At 51.0% G+C, this 27,596-nt stretch overlaps 1 protein-coding gene across 2 annotated transcripts in view; it reads left to right on the top strand.

The window, feature by feature from the left end:
• DRD2 (dopamine receptor D2) overlaps positions 1-27,113 on the top strand; it is a 50,112-nt gene extending 22,999 nt beyond the window's left edge. The window contains exons 2-8 of one of the 2 annotated variants that reach the window (XM_040977266.1): positions 17,133-17,448; positions 19,591-19,700; positions 20,582-20,718; positions 21,761-21,951; positions 22,901-22,987; positions 24,614-24,941; positions 26,826-27,113. In XM_040977266.1, coding sequence (XP_040833200.1) covers positions 17,164-17,448; positions 19,591-19,700; positions 20,582-20,718; positions 21,761-21,951; positions 22,901-22,987; positions 24,614-24,941; positions 26,826-27,019 — 1,332 coding nt within the window. In that variant the 5' untranslated portion in view covers positions 17,133-17,163 and the 3' untranslated portion in view covers positions 27,020-27,113. The remainder of the gene's footprint in view (positions 1-17,132; positions 17,449-19,590; positions 19,701-20,581; positions 20,719-21,760; positions 21,952-22,900; positions 22,988-24,613; positions 24,942-26,825) is intronic. The other variant, XM_040977267.1, reaches the window with a different exon arrangement.
• The last annotated feature ends 483 nt before the right edge of the window (positions 27,114-27,596 follow it).

Below are 27,596 nucleotides of genomic sequence, written 5' to 3'. Positions count from 1 at the left end.
TTTCTTTGTTTTCTCATCCTTTTATTTTTTCTTAAAGCATTTATATTTTATTAAAGATTTATTTATTTGTATTTGAAAGACAGACTTTATAGAGAGAAAAGGAGAGACACATGACCAGAGCTGAGTTGATCCAAAGACAGGAGCCAAGAGCTTCTTCGAGGTCTCCCATGTGGGTGGAAAGGCCCTAAGACTTGAGTTAATCTCTGTTACTTCCTGAAGTCATAAGCAGAGAGTTGAATTGATAGTGGAGCAGCCAAGACATGAACCAGCGCTCATGGAAGATGCTGGCACCACAGAGTGGGTTGGACTAATGTACCATCCTGTTGGCACCCCCTCATCCCTTCTTAAAACTGCTGGTTTCTTTGGGGGCATATAAACTGTAAAGCATGAATGATGTCACCATACATCCGATGTTTGTTCTTGCTTTCATGTTAGCAGAATTCATGTTGCCCTGCTACAGGTCCTTTGTGAACGGATGTCTTACCTTCACGGTGGATCAAACTGTAGTCTGTGTAGACATAACAAGTTAGCGTAGGTTTGTTTATTTTGGTGCAAAAAAAAAAAAATTGAAATCTGCAGGCATGCATAGTTTTACCTGAAATGCATTTTCTGAGATGGTTGTGAGACTACTCTTGTACCTTAAGCCTTCCCTTTGCATAAGGGGTCCACACTGGCATTTGGCTTCATCTTGTTTGTACTAGAATATCCATTCTATTTTTCATACAACTTGTGATTTCTTAGCTTTATTTGTAGAAGTCAGAACAAAGACGTAAGTTGATTTAAAAAGTATAGATTCTTAGATTTCCAGAATTATTAAAGTCATTTCATTCACATATAGCTCTCCTGTTTTTAGCAAATTTCCTTTATCAAAATCTACTTTATACACACTGTATTACACTTGGTGTTCTGGGATTGCTAGCTGACTTCGGTATCCATGTTTCATTATTTTTGAGATAGTGACCCAAACTAATGATGACAGGAACCCCTATCATGTACAAGCTTGGGAGCAGATCTGACTGCCCCATGAGCTCACAGGGCCCCTGGTGCCCCAAGCCCAGCTGCCTCTCACGGGGCGTATGTCTGGTGCCCAGAACATCAGTCAGCCACCTTTCTCATGACAAGGATTGAAGAGGGATGGTTAATCTGATGCACCAACAACAGAGGCCACATGAGGACTTTACATGTGTGTGATCATTCCTTTTGAGTGTCCTACCGGGGCTTCTGGTCCATGCTAGCGTGTACCCACTGCTCGGGTACACATACCTCCTCATTAGCAAGCACAGGAAATGGACAAGACACACTCTGGATTTTGTCAGCACAAGAAAAACATCACATACTGTGAAAATTGAAGAGGGGTGACTAATTTGCCCTGGGGAGAGATCATTGAAGGCTTCTTAGAGGAGGTGACCTCAGCTGGGTCCAAGAGACCTTACTGAGAAGGGAATTTCAAAGGAGTGAATACCACCTGGTATCACCTTCTCTAACAACCCAAGCACACAGACAAGTCTGTTCAAGATGTTGGTGTTCTCTGAAGTGGAAGTGGCAGGTGGCTCCATGTTTAGGGTCACCAGTGTCCCTCTTGGAAGGAGCAAGATCGCTGGCATATTTGTTAGAATAACTAACTAAATAAATAAAATTCACTTATCTTGGAGTAAGAAAAGAGGGCAGGGCTAACAGGTCCAGCACACCCCAGGGAGCTCCATATGGCCCAAATAAAGGGAGGCAATGAAGATAGGCGGGAGGGCCCCTCTTCAGGCCACCAGCTGTGCTACAACCTGCATTCTATGAGGGTGGACCATTTTGTTTCAACCTGCAGTGCATACCCCAGTGTCCAAGAACATCTCTGCTTCCAGGATCACGGATGTAATTAGTGGATCAATCATCAGGGGTGTGAAGCAACTGCAGTCTGTGGGGAGAGAGGTTTGTTGTGACTGTGGAGCTCTGAGTACCAGCAGGGAGGGAAGGCGGCCTGTGGGAGCTGGTGCTTTAGAAACAGCAGGGCAAGGGCCTCTGGAGAGAGGTGTGTGCTGTGTGCAGGGAGGGCAGGGAGCTGCTGTGCCCTAAGGCACCAGAATGGCCTCACTTCATCCTTCTGCTGCCAGTGCTTGGTGGGGGTGGATCTCTGACCTTCAGTAGCAGAACTACAGCCCAGTTTTCCCCAAGGCCGCTAGGAGACAGAAGATACACAAGCCAGTGTGTTCTGGAACCTGGCAGTCAATGCAAACTGATTGACATTAACTGGGGCCAATGCTTTAGGGATTGGTGGAGACTATGGACATATGGAGAGCTTGTGTCCCAGCTAGCTGGAACTCCGTGAGTAACACTATGTGTATATGTGTGTGTCAGTAGGTACTTCTGCCTTGATCTCTGCTCTAACCTTGGGGTGCTGCCCCTTCTGAGCTAGGGCAATGAGGCTATGTGGGAGTGGGGAACAGAGAGCAGAGACATAGCCCCCTTTCCTCTTCTTCCTTCTTTGTTGGGGTACAGACACAGCTCCTTCCTGCTGAGCCAGGCTCCCCTTTGCCTTTTTTCAGTGGGCATGTGTCTTGTGTAAAGGGGGCTGGCTCTATTAATGTATTGTCATGCAAGGATGATCCAGTGTTTTAAAACTTAGGATTATTCCTATAAAAGCTAGAGATTTATATCAATGTAAATTCCCAATTTCTAAATTTTTCTAAAAGACTATTTATTTTAAAGGCAGAATTATATATATATATATAGATCTTTCACCCACTGGTTCACTCCCCAAATTGCCACAGTGACTTTGGTTGGGTGAAGCTGAAGCTAGGGGCCTGGTACTCCATCAGGGTCTCCCATGTGGGTGCAAGAGCCCATACGCTTGAGTTATCTTCCACTGTTTTTCCCAGGCAGTTAGAAGGGAGCTATGTCAAAATTGGAGCAAACAGGATTCAAACAGGCACCCAAAATGAAACACCAGTATTGCCAGTGACAGATTAACCAGATACACCACAATGCTGGCCTCTGCGGTCTCCAAATTCTAAATTTTGGCAATCAATTCCCATTTTCTCATGATTCTATGTGAGCCCCAAAAATTGGATCTGTGAGATAATTATGGTTTCTAGGTTGCAGGGTTTGCAGGCCCAGGTATGGAAGGGGTTGCAAAACAGTGCTGTCTCCATTGCCAGCTGGTTGAGCCTTGCCAACAGGAAGGACTCACCAGCCTCTGTGGTTCCCATGGAACAAGATGGACTGATTGTGCATTAAGGTCTCCCCATGACTGTTACTGGTTTGGGACTCACATGCATGACTCAGAGCAGGAAGACAACAAACTGTTCCCTGGGCATGCGAAGGCTTAAACTTCCTGGCTGGTGACTTTGGTGTGCAGGTGGACACCAGGGTGTGTCGGCATCACACATACAGCAGCCTGAACCTGAGAACAGCTTCCCCTCCTTCCTACCACAGCTATCAAAGCTCCTTGTCAGCCTGTGCCGCGGGAGCTGTCACAGCCTCATTACTGCTAATTCATCTTCACTTAATGCATCAAAAGCCTGCTTTATAAAACTGGGTGGGCGCACAGGAAGTTTGATTAGTAACATTATGTTGTTTGCCACGATATGGGCTTGGGAAACTTAGCTCCTCTGAGTCCCAGGAACCCTGAGCTAGGAAGTATGCTGGTTCCAGCCTGGATGGGGTGGGAGACGCCTTCTCCTTTTCTCTGCCTCACTGTGCCCCAGAAGCACGTCCCTGGAGCTGAGTGTACAGGGTCCCTGGTCCCACACCATTGTCTCTGCTCCCCAGAATTCCCTTCTGTCTTATTCCCCTTCCTTCTGGGCTGTGGATTATGGGCTCCATCATTGCCTGCATCAGGCTGCTGGGCAATAAATCCAAAGGTTAAACTCTGTTCTCAGGCTCCTGAGTGAGAATGGCACAGAGAACCTCTCAAAGAAATTATTTATAAAAGCAGCTTTTCCCAAGGGCCAATAGAGAATTATTGCAGGCAAGATGGGCATATTCAAAGGCTGGGTGCGTTGGGATTGAATGCAGGAGTGATGTTCACTTGTTGAAGCCTCAGATTTCTCCTCCTGCTCACCTGAGATCTTTGAATGCACAGATAATGATGTAAATGCAAGAGATCAACTGCCCTTGCTGGCCAAGAGTTAGGAGCTTCTTCTAGGTCTCCCGCTTGAGTGCAGGGGTTTAGGGCCCACCATCCCAGCTTGAGATTTTGTCTGTTACTGGGTATGGTCTGTCTCGACCTCGTTGTGAGGGAGTCCTGCTGGGGCTTTGAGGATGTCAAATTGGCCTGTCTGCCCTACTGGTCCCTTGGAGTCCTCGAGACACCTTTGAAGCCACTGTTTGCACAAAGTGAGGGCATCTGTCCTTGTACCTGCATGTTGGACTTGGAGCCTACCCGGCCATATTTCCTCCCACCCTGGATCCAGTTTCAACTTCTGGGGAAAAAGAAAGCCTGGGTCTTAGGGCAGGTGGACCACGCCACTGGTGTGAACCTGAGCAAACCCCATTGCCCTCCCCATGCCTGCTTCATCTGCAACGTGGGGATCGGTCTGGATTTCCCAAAGCTTCACACTGTGCTGGCATGTGAGGGAGACTGGTGGTTGCCATCGTTTGTGGTTCACTTGGGCTTTGCCCTCACCTCCTGTTCCTACCCAGGACCCATCAGGCCAAGAAGACCCACAGTCTTGGAGGAAGGGTCCCAGACCATTGAGAGCATGACCAGGGCTCTTCCTCTCACTGGTCTGAGTGTCCTCACTGCCCTGCCTGTTCTGAACAGAGCCAGTGGAGTGACCTGAGGAACAGAGGGAAGGATGGTTAGGCTAGGCTGGAGGGAAAAGAAGCTAGCTTTGAAGATAAGGGAATGACATCAGGAAGAGAACTTGAATTGTGTTTGCATCTGTAATTTTTAGAGGGTTAAAGAATGCACCAGTTTTGGTCAATGTTTAGCTATGGAAAATGTCAAGCACAAGTAGAATGAACAGGATCATGTGTGTCAGTTTATTCCCTTCCCAGCTTCCACTGCAGTCACAGCCAGCCTAGGATCTCTGAACCTCCATCCCCATACTACAGTCTTTATTTTTTAAAGATTTTTTGTTTGAAAGTCAGAGTTAGAGAGAGACAGAGAAAGAGAGAAAGAGAGAGAGAGAGACAGAGACAGAGACAGAGACACCTTCTGTGTGCTAGTTCACTCCCCAGATGACCACAATGGCCAAGACTAGGCCAAGCTGAAGCCAGGAAGAGTTTCTTATAGGTCTCTCAAATGAGTGACAAGGGTCTAAACATTTGGGCTATCTTCAACTGTTTTTTCTCAGGCACATCAGTAGATTAGAAATGGATCAGCCAGGAATGGTACTATTGCCCATATGGGATACTGGCATTGCAGGCTGTGGCTTTACCTTGTGCGTCACAGTGTGGACTCCCCCCTCTCCCTGCCTCCATGTCGTTTTTCAATAAAGCTAAGGCAGCGTACAATGTTCCAGTGCATGTCTCTAAAAGATGAGGACTTGGGCCTGGCACAATGACTTAGTTGGTTAATCCTCCCCTTTAATGGCTGGGATCCCATATGGGCACCGGTTCATGTTCACAGCTTCCAGTTTGTGGCCTGGGAAAGCAGAAGAGGATAGCTCAAAGCCTTGGGGTCCTGCACCCACATGGAAAATCCAGAAGAAGTTCCTGGCTCCTGGCTTCACATCGGCTCAGCTCTGGCCATTGTGACCATTTGGGGAGTGAACCAGCAGATAGTTGATCATTCTGTCTCTCCTACTGTCTGTAGATCTGCCTTTCCAATAGAAAATAAATAAATCTTAAAACAAACAAACAAAAAGAGGGCTTAAAAAATACTGGTAGAATATTGTTGCCATACGTAAAAAAAATGCGCCCAGCCATTCCTGATCTCATCCAAGATCTACTGTTTGGTTTCTCAATCGTTTCGTAAATATCAAGGACTTTGAATGGTTGGTATCTTTGACTCAAGACTCAAACCAGGCCCACATATTGCAATCGGTTAGTGTGGTTTTCAAGTGTCTTTATTGCAGAGGCACCTCCTCCGTCTGCTTTCTATTCTTTGCAATTTATTTTCGGAAGAGAGTGGAGCACTTGTCCTGCAGCGTCTTCCACACTCCGGATTTTTCAAATTTCACTGTCATGGTGGAATTTCACCTTCCACTTACTTGTCTTTGAGGTTTTGACACCAACCGAGTAGGTGTTGGCAGGGGCGTTCTGATGTTCAGCCCCCTCCTGCCCACCTTCTCTGTATCTTCTGTTCTTGGCACCGAGGGCAGGAGGCCAAGGGCAGAAGCTGTGAGCCGCCCAGCAGCACGACTGTGGACAGTGCATTCTTTGGCCTGAATCCAGTCCCAGTGTTTATGAACAAGGATGTCTTTGCGTAACACAGTGTGGTTTTTTGCCAGATAATAACCGAGGTTGTCTTCTTTCTTTCCAGAGCAATAAGGTTCGGGATTTGTTTCACTCATGGCTTTCAGGAGCGTGTTTTCTCAATGCTTTCCTGAAATTAAAGCAAAGGTCAACCCGGCTGGGCTGAGGCTCAGCCCGCCTCCTCCTTTGGTGGAAGACAGGTCGGCTGCCAAGTGCACTGCTGCCTCCCTGTGCCCTGTGACCTGCCCAGCTCCCAGGGCATGCCAAGCTCCACTCCCCAGTTCTTATTCTATTTTGGGGGGAGGACTGAGGGGAGGCTGGGGGAGGCATCGGGGAGGGAGGGAAAGTGGAGGGGTAGGGGTGGGGGGGAAGAAAACTGAGCCAGCCCCTGGGCTCTGCTCTGAATTTAGATCAGAACAATTTCTACAATCTTCGTTTGTTCTTTCCACTTCTCAGAGAGGGGACCCCGGCCCCCACCTCACCTTGCTTCCCACCTGCCGCACACGTGCCCCAACAAGCGACCTCTTCCTTTTTTCGCAAGGTACAGAGCTGGAGCATTCATCAGAAGGCAGAACAGGCAGTGAACAGCCCTGCCACCACCCTGCTTAACATTGCGGGAGCCGCTCTCCCCTCTGCCACCACCACCATCACCACCTCCTTTCCCACACTGAGTCACTCTAGCTAACAGTTAATTAATTTGTGACACTTTGACAGTTGGTGAGGAGACATTTTTACAAAGCCATCACCATGCATACACGGGGACAGGGCTGACGGGCAGGTACCCATTCCTGTGTTGACTGCATCTGCAGTCCACTTTAGGCCCCAGAGCCCTGGTGTCTGCTGTATGGCTCTCTCAGAGCGCTTCACACATGCAGGGACCCCTTTGTGCTGGCCCTTGGGTCACCTCGCCACTTGGTACAGAAGCAGAAGAATGAGGGGGCTGATTGTCTGCGATGCAAGCCCTGAACACTTAGCTTGTACTTTCCCTGCCTGTGCAGACTCTGGCCCAGGGCTGCCTTTCCACAGCTGGACGAGGAGCTGTGAATGTAGCCCAGGTTCTCCCTGAACACCTGCACCCCAGGTCCATGCCCTGTAGATAAGCTGAGTGTCCCTTGAGTATGAGCAGTTGTAGCTGGTACATGCTGATGTGAGAATACTGGCTTCCAGGAGCCCTGGTCCGTGGGCATTTCGTTCCTGCATAGGGGGCGCTAATGTAGGCAGGCTGGAGCTTCGGGGCTCCCAGGAGTCTGGAAAACATGCCAGCAACTTTTCTACCTGCTACTTGTGCCCTGCTGCACCTGCGTGCACCCTCCCACATGTCATTCTTTTTGCTTTTGGGTCACACCGTAGGTGGAGACCAGCCAGCTGAACCTCTAACCCTAGCTGCTACTATGCTTGGGGCTAAGAAGGCCCTAGGCAATCTCAGAGGAGTCCCCTGTGGAGAAGGATTCAGGGAGGGAAATGACTGCAGTGTAGAAAGAGACCAAGCGTTGGGCTTTTTCACAGGCGGAGGTGAGTGAGCCTTTGGCTTCTCAGCTGCTGCCCTGGGAGAAGAGAGATCACTGGAGACACTTGAGATTTTTTTTTTTAAGATTTATTTTTATTATGTTTTTATTGGAAAGGCGGATATACAGAGAGGAGAGACAGAGAGGAAGATCTTCCATCCAATGATTCACTCCCCAAGTGAGCGCAACGGCCAATGCTATGCCGATCCGAATCCAGGAGCCTCTTCCGGGTCTCCTACGCGGGTGCAGGGTCCCAAAGCTTTGGGCCGTCCTCGACTGCTTTCCCGGGCCATAGGCAGGGAGCTGGAAGGGAAGCGGGGCTGCTGGGATAGAACCGGTCCCCATATGGGATCCCGGGCGTGCAAGGCAAGGACCTTAACCGCTTGCGCCACTGCGCCGGGCCCCGCTTGAGATCTTGATGAGGGGAGAGCTCACAGTTTGGAAAGAAACACTCCACAAATCATTAGACCAATGACTTGATTATACCTGTGATCAATGTCACCAAGGAGTTGCAGAGGTTGGGTAAATGTCTGGACAACTTCCCTGGAGAAGTAACTGGAAAGAGGCTGGCCCTGCAAGATGAGGTCCTAGAGGAAGAAGATGAGGAGGACGCCTGCCAGGACTGTGGGACCCTGAGTCGCAGAGGCGGAGGCGGGGGGGGCAGGGTCGGGGGGGGAGGGTTGGACCTGATGAGAAACTGGGACACTGGAGGTTCAAGGAGATAGCAGCTGCTGCTCAGGTTACTGAGGACAGGAAGCAGGGTGGGCATACAAAGACAACTCTGTTTTGCAGAAAGGGAGGAGCCAGGTGGGGACCCTGGAGTCAGGTTTCATTCCAGAGGCTGGCTCTGAGTCAGGGCCCGAGCTGCCCAAGCTGTCCATCTCCAATGGGGCACAGAGGGCCCTTGAGATTGGGTCAATCCCCTGGCTGCAGCTGGGCAGGACCAGAGCAAAGCTGTGTTCAATGTCCTGCCACCTTAGCAGAGCTCTTGGCTTGGCAAGGGACATTAGCAACGAGGGGCTGGAGAAAGGCCAGGCTCCTGGAGACCCAGGTCTCTAAGTAGTCCAGACATGGTTCCCATTAGAGAGTGCCTCAGGGTGAATGGGAGGGATGCCTCTGGGTTTCTCCCTTGATGGTAGTTGCTGGTGCCTGGGCCAGTGCCTTCAACTCATTCCTGCATGCACTTGGGTCTTGTGTACTGGGAAAGGGCTTCTGGCTGAGATTCAGCCCCGGGGTTAATTGCCTCATTCCTGCTTACTCTCCCACGGCCAGACTTTTCTTTCCCCAACTCCTCCCTTCCTCCTCTTACCCAGAGACCCAAACAGTAGGCTCTGGAGCCACTCTAGAGATGAGGTCACTTTTCTCTGCCCCTGCTGAGTGACCCCCACAACTACCTGCTCCCTACTTCAAGGTTTTATCTTACTCTGCTTCCTTTCAGGAAGAGTAGGAAAGAATGAGAGCCACTCCTTCCCTCGCCTATATTTCCACCCTGCCTCCCTGGAGTAGCCAGGGATTCTGCGAGGCCCAGCCCTGAATCACAACCAGCTTTAGGACCTGCAAGATGGGGGTGGAGTGGGAGTAGTCGAGCCCCCCCACCCCCATTCCAAGCTAGCTCCACTCCCTCCCACCCGCTGCTTTTGACATGCAAATGTAAGCTGCCTTTTCCCCACCCCACCCCACCCCTCCTCTACTTTTTCATTGAAATGCTTCAAGCCTCTGAAAAGAGGGAAAAAATGATGTGTTTAAGACAGCAGTGTCTCACCCGCCATCGAGCCTGATAAGGGATTGTTAGATTTTAATTAGACAATTAGATTCCTTCAAATGCCAAACTTGCAGGGAGTCGGTTCCAAGACTGAAGCCCACTTGAGGCAATGGGAATCCAGTTGCTTGGGTTTGCGCAGCCCAACTTCCTGGGGCCAGATGGGGGAAGGAGCCGGGGTGGAGGTGGGCAGAGCCAGAGAGACCCCGATACAGAGAAAGGGGTGAGAGGTAGAGGAACAGAGATGGAGGTTGGGAGGGCGGGGGAGTTGCAGAGAGAGGGAGAGAGCCAGAGAAAGTACATTCAGAGGGGCCAGAGTGGTACAGTTAGACAGGCAAAGGCAGAGACTGAGATGTAGAGACAGAGAGCGGGAAAGGCAAAGAAACAACGTGATTGGAGACAGGCAGAGAGACAAGACAGACAGACAGACACAGAATGGCTGAGACAGAAAGAGGGGTATGGATAGAGAGATAGGGAAAAAGAGAAAAGTGTTCCCTCTTTTCCTTCCTGGACCAGTCAGCTTTCCCCATGACCCTAGCTGTTAGCTGACTGACCCACATGCCACTACCCCACCCACCAGGTGACTGGGATGGCCACATCCTCCAGGCTCTGCTTAAGGGCAGGTGTCTGTCTCCACCTGCTGAGCCTGCCCATTACTGTTTCTTCCAACAGAAGGCTGAGAAGTCTTGACCACAGGACACAGAGTGCTTGAGGCCCTGGTGTGGGAGAGGGAGAGGGAGAACAAGGCTCCTTCCCACTCCCCTGCCCTGCCTATCAGCTGCAGCTTAGCCCCAGCCCACCCAATTGGAGAGTGAGCCCTAATTTTTGAATTATGTGGTACAATTTCTTATAGACTGGGATTCCCCACACACACCCCAACTCCCATCCCCGACAGATTTTCTCCATTTTACTACAATGGTATAGTCCTCCATAAGGAATCATGATTCCATCAGTCTCTTATTTAAGTGTACCCCGACATTACTGGTGCAGACAGCCTAGCATCCCATTGTCTACACATGTCCAACAGTTTCATTGGGAATCTATCCTTCATCTGGAAGCAGGGATGCATGTTGCACTATACTCCCACATCTGGATATGGTACACCCCAGTACTCCATCACTATACATTTCCATAATTGAGAAGCCATGAAACAAGGTCAACAACTGGTATGAGTTAGAACAACAGCCTGAACAACAACGATGACGACAACAACAACAAACTACAGCATCATAGAAAAACGCGCCACTGAGTAACGAACTTTTCAATTCAGGGCCCATACCAAAAGCAGTTGAATATCTAAGGTGCAATGGGATGAGGGATTGCTAAGGTATGAACTGCCGTCTGCCCATTCCTCAGGGCCTGGTGGAGGCTAGGGAGAGGGGCCTGAGAGATTGGGGTGTGGAAGTCTCAGGTAAGGCACAAGGTTACGTCTAATTGGTGGATAACTGGAATGGCGCCAACTTTGGGAGCTGTGGGGAAGGGGAAGCAGGAAATGGCACAGGATCCAAGATGAGATGTTGGAATCACTCGTCACACAGAGGATCTCAGGGACATTAGTGGCCTGGTGCTGGCAGGCAACCTGCACCCCATCATCTTCCTCTTGCTCCTGGCACCCCCGAGGGGGAGCTGACACAGACAAGCCTGGGAGAGCCCCGTCCATGAACCTCGTCTGCAAGCTGCTGAGAGTAGGGTGTGGAGCAGTCATGGCCACAGCCATTGCTGCACGTGTGGATGAGGAAGTGTCCTGGGGCTAAGAAAGCCCATTGCTTGAGCAGTGACGGGTACCTGTGAGTATTGAGAAATGGCAGTGACCCTGCAGAGCCCTGTTGGGGCTCACTAAATGCTTATGGCTTAGGGACTATGATTTGAAGCTTTGCTAAGCTTTTATGCAGGAGGCATGAGCCACCTGGGAGGAAGGTGGAGGTGGCATTTGGAGGGCGGTGAGCCGATTTTCATAACCCTAAATCAAAATGCTTTTTTTGACAACAGATTTTTTTTTTAAATAATAATATGTGCTCTTATTTATTTGAAATACATTTTGGCTGTGAGAATAATTCACTTTGGGCCATGCATTTAGCCAGTCTCCCTTTCAGCAAAGAGTTCTGTGTACTTTAAAAAAGAGCTAAAAGCAGAGATTTGAATGTTTGCACCAAAAAGCAATGCTGAATATTTGAGAAGACAAATGTGCTCACTCCAATTTGCAGATTTTGCACGTTCTACAACATATATTGGAACAGTACTAGGGAGCCTGTGAATATGTACATTTTTCTTCTGTCAATGTAAAGCAATGTATGTACAAAACTTTAAAATCCTATCATCACTGTAGGAGATCTGTAAAGTCCACTGTTAATTTGTCCCAGCAAATCCTGGCTGCTGGCTTCTGGGTGACTTGGCTTTCCCTACACATGCCCGCGGTGGATATTCAGCAAACCTGGTTTATTTGGAATTGGCATCAGGCCCTAATGCCTGGAAGAGCCCTGAGCTGTGGTAGTCAGCATCTTCCCTCCGTTCTACCCCTAGACATAAGCTCTGGCCAGGATAGGATGCTGAAGGGGCAGGGCCAGAGCAGGGATCTGAAGGGTCCTCCAGTCTGACTCTTTCCTTATGCCCTGTGGCGCTGCTCCGCTTGGAGCCTAGCCACCCGTGCAGCTGGAGGCATTCAGCAAAGAGGAATGGATAGGCTGGAGCTGGAGCAGGTGGCGCCTGGGATGGGTCGGTTTGCTTAGGAATCCTGCAAAAAGGCCAGCAGAGCAATGCTAGCAAGTCACTGAATTCCATTTCCATTCGAGGTGCACATCCTCTTCTCCCTCCCCCACCCATTTTCTGTCTCTTTAAGCAGAATGTATTTTATAGTGGGTGTCTTAAGGCTGAATCAAAGGGTGGCAACAGTCTTCTCTCCTAGTGCTACATAAATTGTGGTGCAGTGTGCAGTTGCTTTTGTCTTAGAGCCTGTGAAATATCGGTAGTGTTGTACTTCTGGTCTATGATAAGGAGAGATGTTAGGCTCTTCCAGGCCAGCAGCTACCCAGTCCTTAGGATCACATAAATCAGTCCTTTGACCAGGGCCAGACATTGCCTTTTCTCTCTTTCACTTCATCCCAAGGGGTTAGGTGCTGTCTCTTGGAGCCCTTCTTAACCCTGCAGCCCCTACTGCTCCAGCATGGGCCATAGGAGACCACGTGTGTAATAGGTATCTGGACAAACCTGATCTTAGTGGACTGCACATACACAGACTGTGCTACTCACTTTGTCTTTCTGAAATGGCCCATTTCATTTCATTCTTTCATTTGTTTTGATTGTCATTTATAAAACTTTTAAATTATTTTTATGTATTTAAAAGTCAGAAAGGAGAAGAGAGAGAGACAGATATTCTACCTGCCTGTTTACTCCCCCCACTTTTTGCAACAGCCATGGCTGGGAAAGGCCAAAATGAGATGCCCATTATGGTAGTAGGTATCCAAGTGCTTCCCATCCAGGTACACATTAAAAAAAAAAAGCCAGATCAGGAGGTGAGTAGCTGAGACTTGAACCAATCACTCTGATATAGGATGTGGCATCCCAGGCCATTATGCCAAACTTCAATAAGAAGGCTGGGCCAGCAACATGTCCTACTACAACTATATGCATCCCTGTTATGTACATAGGAAGTGGAGGCTCTAGAAAACGAAATAGTCTGGCCCAGGCCCCAAAGCTGGCAAGTGTCAGAGTTGGGACTTGAACTGAGGATTTCTGATCTGCTCCTGTGCTATGCTGGCGCCTCTCTTGTCCTGAGAGGTGGGTATGCTGATTCTGGTTCGTCACAGTTCTATATTGCATAGTGGGAGCTTGTCAAAATGTCAGCCCCTTGTAGGAAGGATGCTGAGGACATGGCCGGGACTAGGACTGCCCCCTCATGGTTAGAAGACAGCCCCACACTACAATGCTAATAGAATTCACAGAGATGGAAGCATTCCCATGATTTTCCCATTTTTCTGTCATTTCTGTGTACTCTTTTTGGATCTGTAAAAGTCAATGAGTGTCAGCAAGAATCAATAGAAAAACAGGACACTCAATGCTCATGGCCTCCCCCAGCGGCCTTAGATGCAGAGACTCACCCTTGGCCTGTAGAGAAAGCAGCACTCACTCACAGCCAAGCCCACGCTGAGCTGCCCTGCTCACATTCTCCCTCTGGATTGTGCCCACTGTTTTAAGTGCCAGTCCTCACTGAGCACCCTAGCCATGCACACATGCATAGCCCTTCTCTGCTTGCTAAATGTGGACAGTAGGGATGCCCCAGAGCACTTACATCACTCAATCTCCACCCCCCAGGAACCCTGCGAAGCACAGTGGCAGTTTCCATTGCTGAAGAGATACAGAAATGTACTTGAGGCCACAGCATGTCCCTGGCTCAGCCTCAGGCTCTCAGGTAAATGAGAGCAGTTAGCAGGGGAATTAAGGCCTGAACCTGATGCTTTAATTTAGGCCTTTGGAGGAACTGCAGGGCAGGCACCCTCTCTCTCCATTTGTCCTGGAAGCATTCCCCAACTCCCTGCATGCCCATTGCCTCCTGGGCATCTGCTTCCAGGGCATGTGCCGATCTGCACAGTTCCATTAACCAAATAGCACAGACTGTGGCAAAAGACATTTATTTCTCCCAGGCTGCAAGTCCAAGATCAAGCACAGTAGAGTTGATTCCTCTTGAGAATTCGCTTGTTGGTTTGCAGATGGCTGCCTTTTTGTGTCCTCACAGGGTCTTTCCTCTGTGCATGTTGCCCTGGCATGCACTTGTGTGTGTGTGTGTGTCCAGTTCTTTTCAAGAAGACATTGGTCAGACTGGACCAGGGCTTACCCAATGGGCTCATTTCAGCTTAGGTACCTGTTTAATCAAAGGCCTTTCATATAAAATATAGTCATGTTCTAAGGCACTGGCATTAGAAATTGAACATTATGAGATTTGTAGGTTGAAGGAAACAGCTTATATGGGACCAACATGCAGCACTCATAACACCCGTGATGTGCTTGGACAGCATAACTTTCTTGTCATTTGTTCATCCTGTGTTAGCAGGTACATTTTTGGTCTGGAAAGGTTTTCTTTTCCATTGGATGGATGCAGCCTTTGATTCAATTCAGCTAATGTCTGTTGAACGCTTACTACCCACAAACCACAGAGCCTGAAAAAGATGAGGGGTGAGCAAGACACCTACAACCCTCAAAGCTTTCATTGTACTGAAAATAGTGGGCATGCAAATGGGGTGTGTTTCAGGCAGAGCCACAGGATGTGCTGTGGAGGCCTGAGGAGAGTGGAAGAGGCTCCAGTCAGAAGGCTTCTGAGCAAAGTCTGCTCTGAAGAATGTGGGAGCCTGAGTGAGCAGAGAGGGAGCGTTTTCTAGATATTTCCCTCATTTGCAGAGTACGGATAGTAAAAACAAGCTTCAGAAAATGATCAAGGTGGTGTACTCACAAAGCCTTGTCGAGCTAACAGACCCTTTGCCAGGATCCAATGCTGTCACCACAAGCAGGCTTTGAGTCCTGCTGCTCAAACAGAAATCTGGTAGTAGGGTGTAGAACAAGTCGGGGGTGGGCAGACAGGGAGTTGAGGGTACTGACAGATGCTCTGGCCAGACCAGGAGAGGGACATAACAGGAGAGGGATGGTCAGGAGCAGGTGGAGGAGTGGGCAGCCCAAGCCCCGAGCAGAGCACTACCTTCTGCTTTATTCCTAGCCAATTCAATAATGTCTGATTGAGTAAATGAATGTCAGGCAGTCCCAGCTGCCTGAGACGTCAATACACACATTTAGGGCTCCTGCTGTGTGCTCCTAGTGGGAGGAGGGGCACGTTGGATCTGTGGAACACAGCATTGATATGACACAGTGCATCACAAGCTGACAGCACAGGGCTTGCTGCACACTGATGTTCCACCTCACTGCATCTGAAATGAGGCGTTTTATCAGGGGCGAGATGGGGAGAAATGGGCAGAACCCAGGACCCCTTCACCCAGTGTGCCCTGCTTCTTGACTTGGATGTGGCCACATGTTGGTGACTTGAAAGTGCATTCAGAGAGTAGAGTTCCTGGGAGTCATCATGTTTTGTGCAGGGGGCCTCGGGGTGCCGAAGAATTGGGTTCTGTTGTACAGAACATGGATAGGAGACCTGGCCATCTAAGTGTCAACATGTATCATGCTTCCGTCTTCACCAGACAGACTCATGGTGCCAGATGCCCCTCAGGTTTCCTCCTCAGGTGCCCCTCTTATCCCTGTCCCTGCGAGCATCACCACTACCAGCCTCCTAGAGTTCAAGGCAGAGATCTCAGGCTCCCTTCATCCAATCCTTTGTTGCACTCCCACCTCAGGCTCACCCCGTCCTGGCAGCCTTCAATGAGTACGTTCCGTGCCATCAACTCTTTGGTTGTCACTATATAAATCTCTCTACCTCCTTTCCTGCTGCCTCCATTTGGAAACTATTGTCCCTGACTTCAAGTGCAGCCACAACCTCACGCTCCTCTGAGGTCTCCTCTCCAGCACAGCAGCCGGTGGCCTTTCTAGAACACCCATCCATTGGTCTTGCCAAGCCAGCAAGACCCAGTCTGGCCGATGAATGTCCTTCCAGATTAATTTTCCCAGGCATCACTGTGGGGACCGAAGTTTCCAGCCCAGCACGGTTATCTGTGTTGGGGGACTGGGTTGTATTCTTGCAGTCACTTGGTGAGTTTCTCTGTGTCATTCATTCTGGGTGACACCTCCTGCAGGAAACACCCCTACCCCCACCACTCTCTGCACTGCAGCCAGAATTGTGTCTTTCAAAGGGAGACCTGATCATGGGGTTCATGGCTGCCCTGATTATCAAGTCTGACTCCTGGCATGACTACTAAGGCCCTACATGACCTTGACTATTACACCCTACTGGAATCACTGCCTGATAAGTCTTTCAGTGTTTTAGCTATCCTGTATCTCTTTCAAGTCCCTCACTCCAAAACCTGCTCTCTGTGTTAGCTGCTTCCTGTGTCTAGACCCTGTCTCCCAGCGCTTTATCTGGCTGATTCCTACACATCCTTTAGGTGTCCGTTGAGCATCACTTTCTCCAGGAAGCCTTCCTTAAACGCCTAAAGTAGATTATGCATCTCTCCACCCACTCTCAACCATAGATTCAGCAGATAAATTGGTTATTGCTCTTCCAGAATATATAAAGTCTCTAGAACTATTGAAGATGTTGCTTAATAGATATGTACAGAATCAAGATTGAATGCATGAACTAAGTGTCTGTTCTACCCCCAGAAGCTCAAAGTCCTAGCTAGTTTAAGCATGTGGTGTCCTGAGTAGTGTGTCCAACAAATGAATCAGCTTTTCTAAGCTCCTTTGTTTTACGGCACATTAAAACTTTGTTCCTTGCTCCTATCGGTTAGAAGAAAGGCAGCTGGCCAGACAGTTGTTAGATGTAAACCTTGGAAATCCCAAGGTTGGAGAGTTCTCTCCGCTGCCTGCCAGGGGTTGGTTTTAGCACCAGAGCACACTCACATCCCATGTCCATTTCTCCCGGCCAGAGCCCTGTCACCCAGTGGCCCCACTGCCCTGATGGATCCCCTCAATCTGTCCTGGTACGATGATGACCTGGAGAGGCAGAACTGGAGCCAACCCTTCAACGGGTCGGAGGGAAAGTGGGACAGGCCCCACTACAACTACTACGCCATGCTGCTTACGCTGCTCATCTTCATCATCGTTTTCGGCAACGTGCTCGTGTGCATGGCTGTGTCCCGTGAGAAGGCACTGCAGACCACCACCAACTACCTGATCGTCAGCCTCGCTGTGGCTGACCTTCTCGTTGCCACGCTCGTCATGCCCTGGGTGGTCTACCTGGAGGTAAGTCTGGGCCCCACCATGCTGTTCTATGAGAGTTTTTTGAGAGTGCTGGGTGTTAAGTTCTTTGCAGACAACATTTTCTTAGGCCATGTGCAGAGCAGATCCAAGCAGCTGGCATTGTAATGACTATATTACAGCTGATGAACCAGGTGGTTAGAAAAGTTAGGTGACTCCTCTCACATCACACAAGGACTACAGGACCCATATGGGCCTGGAGCTGGTCTTGAGGTCACCCTGGAAATGGGAGTGGCTGGGGAGGATCCCCAAAGGGAGGGCCTGACTGTGGCTCAGGCCTGACATCTTCATTTCTCCTCCCTCTCCTCCAGTATGCAGAAACGGGAGTGCCACTCTGTGTCCCACTAACCATCTTCTCCTCCCACAGCTTAGTCTGGTGTTCAAGTTCAGGGCTGCAGGGTGCAGGCTGCTGTGGACTGTGCTGTAGCCCTCTCTGCTTGGGCTCATTCTGAAATGTTTCGGGGCTCAGACTTGGACTGGCTACTGGGGAGCAGACAACCGCTGCTCTGACTGGCACTGCACCAGGAGTGTCGCTACATGGGCCCAGCCACATGGTAGTCCTGGGACTCTGTGCTGCTGGCCTCACTTTTCAGAGCAGCACATAGGGACTCTGGGGAGTTGCCTTGTTCCCTCAGACCACACAGCAAAGGGAGAAGCTGCTGACAGAGAGGTCCCCATGTGGGACTGCTTACAAAGAGCCTTGGCTGGCTGTCTTGGGGGATTGCAGTGGCCTGCGGCCTGGGGCTTCTCTCAGTCCCTGCTTAGATTCAGAGGGTGCCCTGTATAGGGCTGGCACCAACCTGGAAATCTGAGTGTCTAGCAATCAGAAACAAGCAGACACTCAGCTCTCGGCGTCACTGCCTTACCCATGCCGCAGAGACAGGGCCCTGCCAAAGAGGGCATGGTATGCTGCGCTCAGGGAAAATATAAAATCTTTGTAGCTATAAGCAGAGGAAATGCTGGTGTGAAATAAGCAGCTCCTGAGGGAGGGAAGACTAGGTACTTGAAAGCAGGGGCCCCCTGTGCCCAGACCCTCAAAGAAACTCATGTGCTGTCTGAGATCACTGCTACATGGGCCCTAGGGGACCCCACTCCATCAATTCCTTGGTTTTCTCAGGTGCAGACTACACTTGCTAAATGACCTGTCTGAATGTTAAGGAGGAGCCCAAAGCAAATGCAGAAAATACAAAGGTACATAAAAGCACACAGGGATGCAGGTCAAGGGTCTGCTTGCTCCAGGGGTCAAAGTGTATGAAGGTTCCTTGGCTCTGTCCACATCCTGGTGAGGGTCACTCACTAAGGAATCCTAGGGCTTGACCCTCCCTTAAGAGAAGGTTCTAGGCCATAGGCTGCCAGGGGAAAACTACAGAGTGAGCAGCTTCTCCATGCCTCAGTTTTATCATCTATAAAATGGGAGTAAAACTAGTTGCTTCCTCACAGTAGTATTTGGGTCTCGCCTGGGTCATTATGTGAAAAGCACCGAGGCTGGTCCCTGGCACACAGCAGCATTGGGCAGCTGTGCACTGGTGGTGAGTGTGCCATTGATGACAGCCAGGCTGCATCCCTCAAGCAGGGAGGACTTTCACCTTCCTTGCCCCTTCCAGGCCCAGGTAAGGAGGCAGTCTCTCCCCAGAGTGAGTGGGATCTGTTGCGTGCTCACAGCATGGATGACATTGGCTTCCTGGCACCTCAATACTACTCAGAAACCTGGATAGGGACCACACTGTACATGGCTGTATTGGGGTGCCTACAGACTTTTTTATAAAAGACTTAGATATTTATTTGAGAAAGAGTTACAGAGAGGGAGAGATGAAGAGACAGAGACAAGAGCGGTTGTTCATATGCTGATTTACTCCCCAAGCAACCACGACAGCCAGGGATAGGCCACTCTAAAACCAGGAGCCAGGAGATGCAACTGGGTCTCCCATGTGGGTGCACAGTCCCAAACACAAGGACCATCCTCTGATGCTTTTCTCAAGAGCCTTAGCAGGGAGCTGGATTGGAAGTGCAGAAGAGAGGCTCTCACAACCACCCTTGGAGCCTGTGACCTGACCAGGAAGATCTAGTTATAGGACTTCAGTTATTGCCCCCCTCTTGCTGTCACCCACTTTGTTGCTTTGTTCCCAGGTGGTGGGTGAGTGGAAATTCAGCAGGGTTCACTGTGACATCTTCGTCACTCTGGATGTCATGATGTGCACAGCTAGCATCCTGAATCTGTGTGCCATCAGCATTGACAGGTGAGCCCAGCCAAGGGGAAGAGGTGACCCTGGTCATTTGGCATTCTGGTTGCCCTGTTTAATCTTAGAGTTGGCCTCTGCCTGTGCCAACTCTGGCTGTGTGTGTGTGTGTGTCAACTCTGGCTGTAGGGGTGTGTGTGTATGTACATGCAAGCGTGTGTGTGCTTTTGACTACCTAAGGGGAACCCTTTTGTGGACAGTGAGGCTACTGAAAATACCCAGATAATACCCTGGACCCATGGCCTCCTACTTATGTGGCCATGGGCAGACTGTGAGTGGTCTCAGAGTTCTGCTCTGTGCTCCAGAAGCTGCTGCAGTGACCGCTGCTGTCGGGCTGTAGCACTGGGTTATGTTCACTCATGGGTGCTTGGCCTTGTCCACCAGGCTAAGCCGAACCCTTGGAGCCATTAGCTGATTTGCACAGGTCTGCCATGTGGGCTCCCAACATTCTTAGATGATGAAGTCACTCGATGACTGAGAAGGGTTGAGGAAGTCTTGCCAATACCTGTCATGTTCAATGGGAGTTAACTCTTGTCCTTACAGGCCTGGCTACCAACCCATTAATAACCACTTTTACCTTGCATGAACCCAGTTCAGGTTCTCAGATTCAGCCCAGGGCCCCCTTAAACAAGTTTAACTCCAAAATGACAGAATTAGAAGAATCAGCATGGCCCAAAAATACACAAAAGTTGGCCAGTTACTAAGTGCTTCGTTGGACATCAACAACTGTTGTTGGTGCCCAAGTTTGAGAGCAAGAGGGCCAGGCAGACTCCGTGGAGGTGGGTATCAGTCCAACTCTAAGTAGGGGCATCTCTGGCGCACACTTCGGAGTGAGGGATCCCTGGCCCTGCACCCTGGACTTAGGACTGCCACCTTCGCAGGTACACAGCTGTGGCCATGCCTATGTTGTACAACACACGCTACAGCTCCAAGCGCCGAGTCACCGTCATGATCGCTATTGTCTGGGTCCTGTCCCTCACCATCTCATGCCCACTGCTGTTCGGCCTCAACAAAACAGGTGAGTCCTGCTTTTGTCTGCCCAGGATTGGTTCTCCTCAACTCCCAGGTCCTTGCCTCTGTGCCAAAGCCAGAGGTGCCTGAGTCCCTGGCACAGATATAGATGAAGGCCAGGCTGGGTCTTCTGGGCCAAGACCATCTCAGAGTTGTTCCAGGTTGGGCCTGAGAGAAGCCAATGGCCTGGGTGACAGTGGAGTTGGCTGAGGAGTGAGGATAATGGCTCAAGGAGGTTGTCAGACCATTCTCAAGTTTGCTTATTCAATTGAAACAAGGCAGGTGCACACACACACACACACACACACACACACACACACACACACTCACACATACTCACACAGCCTGAGCCACCAGAACCATTGGAAAGAAGCAGGTGAAATACGCACAGGCCCATTCCAATGGGAGGTGCAGCCAGAGCACCTCAGACAGAAGAGACCCAAGGCCGCACCTGTCACAGTGGAAATTCCTTCTTGTTAGGGATATGATGGCTACATGGGTGTACCTCTGGGGACACTGAAGAACATTCTGCCTTGACAATGGGTGGCAGGGATCCCAGGAAATGGGAATCAGGCTGAATATGCTTAGGTGGACCTAGAAAGGCTCTCACACAGAGGATGAACATTGGGCTGCCCCGAATGGCACAGGAAACATGAAGAATACAAAAACACACAGGAGTTTGGCAAACAGGACTAAGTCCTAGAGTTGGGAGGTGGCAGGCCTCTGCCCCACAGATCAGAAGGTCTACAGTAAGAGCTGTCTCTCTCAGAAGTTTTCTTCTGTCACTGCTTCTGAACATGCTCATTCCACATATGTGCCCAGGAGCTGTCAGGACTAATGGCCGAGTCTCCAGGAGCAGTCCTGGACACACTTGGAAGCCACCACCTACCTGCCCGCCTGTTCAGCTCCTGGGCCACGGCTGTCTGTATTTTGCATGGCACTGCCAGATGCCCTGATATTTGAGTCATGTCTCTTGGCGCTGGGCTGGCACTGTGTGGGGCTCCTCCCACTGACGCCCACTCTGCTCCGCTGGGCTCTCCTTCCCACAGACCAGAATGAGTGCATCATCGCCAACCCCGCCTTCGTGGTCTACTCCTCCATCGTCTCCTTCTACGTGCCCTTCATCGTCACCCTGCTCGTCTACATCAAGATCTACATAGTCCTGCGCAAACGCCGCAAGAGGGTCAACACGAAGCGCAGCAGCCGAGCCTTCAGGGCCAACCTGAGAGCACCGCTCAAGGTCCCACAGCCCCTCCCCGCCTCTAACTCCCCCACCTGCCCACAACCTAAGGCGCATGTCCCATACCCAGGTGGGGGTCTGGGACCCACAGTAAGGGTGAGGTGAAAACTGGGGTGGCTGAGTGAGGCTGGGGCCCAGTGTGTCCAGGGACATGAGGCAGGGAGTCCCTGGTGGGCACTGCCTCTAGAAGCAGTCTTGACTTGGAGGTCGTTGTGGCTGAAACCAGCAGATCTTGCTCTGACCTCTATCCGCCTCACCTCCCTCATCCCTCACCCCTCACCCTGTTCCAGTTCCTCTCTCTTCTCTGTTACTGGCCTCTCTTTTCCTTGCTTCCAGCCTCTAGGTCTCCCTTTCCCTGCTTCCCTCCTTCCGCCCATTTCCTTTGCTTGACATGCTTTCTGTCTGCCTCTCCACATAACCTTCTTCTGCACCCACTCTTTTCCACTTCTCATTTCTGCTCCTCTATTAGCTCCTTACTTCCTCCTCTAATATTTTGTGACTTCTCCCCTCCACTCCCCCTTCTCAGGACGACAGCATGTGAGTATAAGGAGGGTTAGATATGTCAGGTTCAAATTCTGCTACTGCCTTTTTTTTTTTTAATACTGAGTGACCTTGGGCAAGTTGCTCAACTTCTCTGAGCCTCCGCTTCCGCCTCTGTTCCTGGAGAATTGTTAATGCTGATATTCCAGGGTGATTTTGAGAATTTGATGTGAGCATGCCTGGCTGGGCTGGTGGCCAGTCCCTGAGCAGGCGCACCAGCAAAATCCCAGCCTCTTGTTGCCTGTTTGCCCTCCTCGTCTTGTTGCACTGCCAGCTTTCCCACCCTGGCTCCACCCCCTTCTCTCTCTGGCCCCTGCCCTGCAGCCTGAGTTCTCCATGGATGCCCCCACCCCTCATAGCCCTGCCCATTCCCCACCTTGTGTGACCCGTGTGCTGGCTCACTCCACAGGGCAACTGTACTCACCCTGAGGACATGGCACTTGGCACGGTTATTATGAAGTCTAATGGGAGTTTCCCAGTGAACAGGCGGCGAGTGGTAAGTGTGCAGGCTAGGGATACAGAGCCAGTGCTTTCTCCAGCCAGGGCAAGGGCTCAGCAGCAGAGGAAGAGGGCGTGCTCCACCCACCTTCTCTCTGTCTTAATCAAGGGCAAACTGGCCAGACACACCTCTGGACAGATGTACTATGGGCCCTGCACTCCTCTAAGATGAAATGGGTGCCCTGAGCCGAAGTAAATGGTTGGGAGAGGGGACTTGGCCATAACAACCTTTACAAAAATGTCATAATGTCTCTTCCCATTCCTCTGACACCTGCCATGTCCCTGTCATCAAATGCTCACCAAGGCCCTGGGAGGCATATCTCATTGAGCCCCTCAGTCTTCTGTGCACATGCAGATGTGGCAGCCGAGGCTCAGAGAGGAGCAGTAGCTGGCCCAAGCCTGCAGTTAGTGACAGAGCCCATGCGTGCTTGATCCCAGACCTGCATGATCCCCCAAACATGCCTGTTTTCCTTCCCCCTGGCATGTATTGCCTTGCAAACAAACAGGTCCTGGGGCTGGAAGCTGGGAACCCAGTAAGGCTGGAATGGGTCAGACATGGGGGCAGAGTGAAAGTGGAAGTGGTACCCAGAGATGCAGGATGACACAATGTGGCTGGTTCCTGGTAGCTCCTCCCTACATTCCCCCCACCAGGGCCCAAGCTGCAGGTGTCTCATCTCTATTTCTCCCAGGGGTCATTTGAATATTTATATCATTATTCATGGACACACCATGTTATCAATTTGAAAATGAGCCTGCTATAGACTTACTGAATTTGATTCCTACCTGTGATTGCCTTGACAGGATCAGACTAAATGATTGCATGGATCTTACACAACTCACAGGCTAGATATTCCCTACCCCTACAGCCTAGGTAGACAGGAAACTCCCACATGCAGGCCAGATATTCTTGGGAAGTAAGGTCCTCACCTACACTGCAAGGGGGCTGGAGTCTAAGGAGCAGATGCCAGGAGCAGGGGTGGGGCAGCAGCCCAGGTAAACCACTGGACATATCCAAACTCAGGCTTAGATCTCCGCAGTAGCAGACAGGAGAGCCTTTGGGAGAAGCTGGAGGGGTGGGAGTGAGACATGCCAGGGACCTCCAAGGCAGCTTGGCAAGGAGGACACAGGGTCCTCTGGCCAACACATCATCCCCTGGCACCTGGTTTGGTATAACTAGGCAAATACAGAAGCAGGTGCATTCGCTGGCATAGGTGCCTGCCCAGCAGGAGCACTGTGTCCCTGGTTTAGCAAGGCAGGGAGAGGCAGGGTAGCATGGACATCCGCTCTGCTATTACAACATGTCAGTTATTTGCCCTTGGCAGTCAGCTTGGCGCCATGAACTAAGCTGGCACTCAGGAAGTTTTGTTCAGGTAAGGAAAGAGGCATGCTTGGGTACTGAGACCCCCCGGATTGCTGGCAGGGGTTGAAGCTGCATGGAAGCTGCTCTGAGAAGGTGCAGGGACTGCCCTGTGGGCAGAGGCTGCTGTGGGTCCTGGGTCCTGTACTGAGACTGTCCCTGCTTTCCAGTGCTCAGCCATTTTGCTAGAAGTCCACAGGGGGAGAGGACAACGGGATGACTGAGGGCCTGCTTGGCTTCACTTATAGCTGTCTGTCCCTGGTGCAGGACGCTGCCCGCCGAGCCCAGGAGCTAGAGATGGATATGCTCTCCAGCACCAGCCCACCCGAGAGGACCCGTTACAGTCCCATCCCGCCCAGCCACCACCAACTGACCCTCCCCGACCCGTCCCACCATGCCCTCCACAGCACCCCCGACAGCCCCGCCAAACCAGAGAAGAACGGGCATGCCAAAGACCACCCCAAGATTGCCAAGATCTTTGAGATCCAGACCATGCCCAACGGCAAAACTCGCACCTCGCTCAAGACTATGAGCCGCAGGAAGCTGTCCCAGCAGAAGGAGAAGAAAGCCACCCAGATGCTTGCCATCGTCCTCGGTGAGTCAGCTCTGGCTGCCCTGGCTGGGTCAAGAGTCCACAGGTACAGGACCCACTCCCTGCCCTGCCCTGGCTAATCATGGCTAGGAGGTTGAGGCGCAGGCCGATCCCATTGATGAACAAGCAGACGGGTCAGGGAGATTCTGAATCATGCTCATGTTACAGATAGGCAAACCAAGGTTTACAGTTGGCATGGAATTCAACCCTGCAGGTCCCTAGGATTTGAACTCGGGCAGTCTGAACAACTCTGCCCACACATCTTCAGAGCCCCGTTTCCCCTGGCAGGTTACATTCTCTCGCTGTCTCTCCACCTGTAGGGTCACTTTTTTTTTTCCTTAAGATTTATTTATTTTTATTGGAAAATCAGATTTACATAGAGAAGGAGAGATAGAGAGGGAAGATCTTCCAACCGCTGATTCACTCCCCAAGTGGCCACAGTTGCTGGGTCTGAGCTGATCCAAAGCCAGGAGCCAGGAGACTCTTTCAGGTCTCCCATGCAGGTACAGGACCCCAAGGCTTTGGGCCATCCTTGACTGCTTTCCCAGACCACAAGCAGGGAGCTGGAAGGGAAGGGAAGTAGAACAGCTGGGATACAAACCAGTGCCCATATGAGATCCCGGCGCGTGCAAGGTGAGAACTTTAGCCACTAGGCTACTGCCCCAGGACGAGGGTCATTCACTTCTCAGGGTTGTTATGTCATCAGGTGATTGGTGAAAGCATTTTATCAACTACAGAGCAATGTTTTCATGATGGCTTTTGTTACTATGGAACATTTTGGGGAATTAGGAAGTTCAGTCCATCTGCATTCAGTCAAGACACTGGGACCAGAGAAGAGGTCCCTGATCTAAATGAGAGAGCAGTCGTGTCTACTCAAAAAACTGTATAATGAAGGCAGAACTCAGGGGATAGGCTGATGAGCGTGCCTGGCTGAAAAAGGAGGGACCAGTGTGACTCTGCCTTCCACACAGCACCCATGATCCTTTAGGAGCCCCCAGCTATCCACACATGAGGGAGGGCAGGAGTCCTGTTCTCACTTTGTGTCTGAGGCCCGTGGTCCGAGCAGGTGAAGCAGCTCCTATGACTGTGTGGCTGGGACATGACAGAGCAGGATTAGAGCCAGCTTTCTGCTGCAGCTCCCAGGGGCTCTGCCCTGTGGGCTTGCTGGTCTCAGGCTGGCCTTTACAGGTGCCTTCCATGCCTGCCTCTAAGCCAAGACTCACCCGAGCAGGAAACCTCAAGAAAAGAAAGCACACCTGAGTCAGGCAGGCAGCGTGGGAGGGAGGTCCAAGACACATCTTAGGTGAGGGAGCGTGGCCCTGCGGCAGGGGCATGTCCACTGGGACTGGAGGAAATGGAGCGCAAGCTGGACCGTTTGGAGATCTAGATGGACTGGAATTCTTCATTGCCAAAGGACAGGGCCAACTTGGGTTGGGCCAACTTGGGTGGACAGCAGCACTGTAGGCAGCCTCAGTTTCCTGAAGATGCTGTGGGAACCAAGCAAGAGGGCTATTTGGTGCTCCCTTTGCCCACAAGTGTGTGCTGTGCTGGCCAGAGACTTACGTGTTTTACCTCTAGCTTTGGAGGCAGCCAGGACATAGAGCAAGTGTACTATATTTCTGACTCGGTTGAGAGTGGGCACCTGTTCAAACTGCTGATCCCCCCCTCTCCTGCCTCCTCAGAGGTGGGCCTCATCTCCGTTTGACAACCAGGGGAAGTAAAACTGATGAAGGTGAAAGGCCTCCAGCCTTTCAAACAAGATGAAGCCAAATGCCAGTGTGGATCCCTTTATAGTAGGACCCCTGCTACACAGCTGCAGCCCTGGTGCCCTGTCGAGGGCCTTAGGGCATGGCTCAGCCTGACCTTGCCCTCCTCTGCACCCCCCAGGTGTGTTCATCATCTGCTGGCTGCCCTTCTTCATCACCCACATCCTGAACATACACTGTGACTGCAACATCCCGCCTGTGTTGTACAGCGCCTTCACATGGCTGGGCTACGTCAACAGCGCCGTGAACCCCATCATCTACACGACCTTCAACATCGAGTTCCGCAAGGCCTTCCTGAAGATCCTACACTGCTGACTCTGTGCCCGCCTGCCCAGCAGCCTGCTCCCTGCCTCCCTGCCCAGGCTGCAGGGCTTCTTTGCTTTGAGCCAGTGGGCAGCTAGGCCAGGGTAGTGGCGGTGGTTATGGTATGGAAATGGGGAGTTGGCTGGGCCTTATCCCCACCCTGACAGCCCCTGCAAGTGTTACTCCATGCCCACACGCCCTTACCCTGCCAGGGTAGGGCAAGGGAGCCGGGCACAGTCCCAGCCTCTAGGCTGAACCCTCTGGCTCAGGGGCTGCTCATAGCTCCTTCACAGCCCCCTCCCCTCGGCACCAAAGATGAAGCCGCCTTCCTTGATCTTGCTCTGGGCCCTTGGGGCCACTGGGACTAGAGTCAAGGCTCTGGGGACAAAGCTCTGGGGGCAGAGTTTTGCCTGGTCTGCATAGGGTTTATGCTGAAGCAGGCAGTTGGGAAGACGTGGATAGCTCATGTCCCCAGAAGGGAAGCAAAGAACTCTTGCCAAGGCTTCAGGCTATTTCCATCCTGGGGAACTCGTACAACTACCAGGCTGCAACATGGACCCCAGGGAAGCCAAGCCAGAAGTCTTAGGTC

Source organism: Ochotona curzoniae, unplaced genomic scaffold, assembly GCF_017591425.1.
Source record: "Ochotona curzoniae isolate NIBS_2020 unplaced genomic scaffold, NIBS_Ocur_1.0 contig_2723, whole genome shotgun sequence".
NCBI classification, from domain to species: domain Eukaryota; kingdom Metazoa; phylum Chordata; class Mammalia; order Lagomorpha; family Ochotonidae; genus Ochotona; species Ochotona curzoniae.
This window is presented reverse-complemented; position numbering and strand designations above follow the sequence as displayed.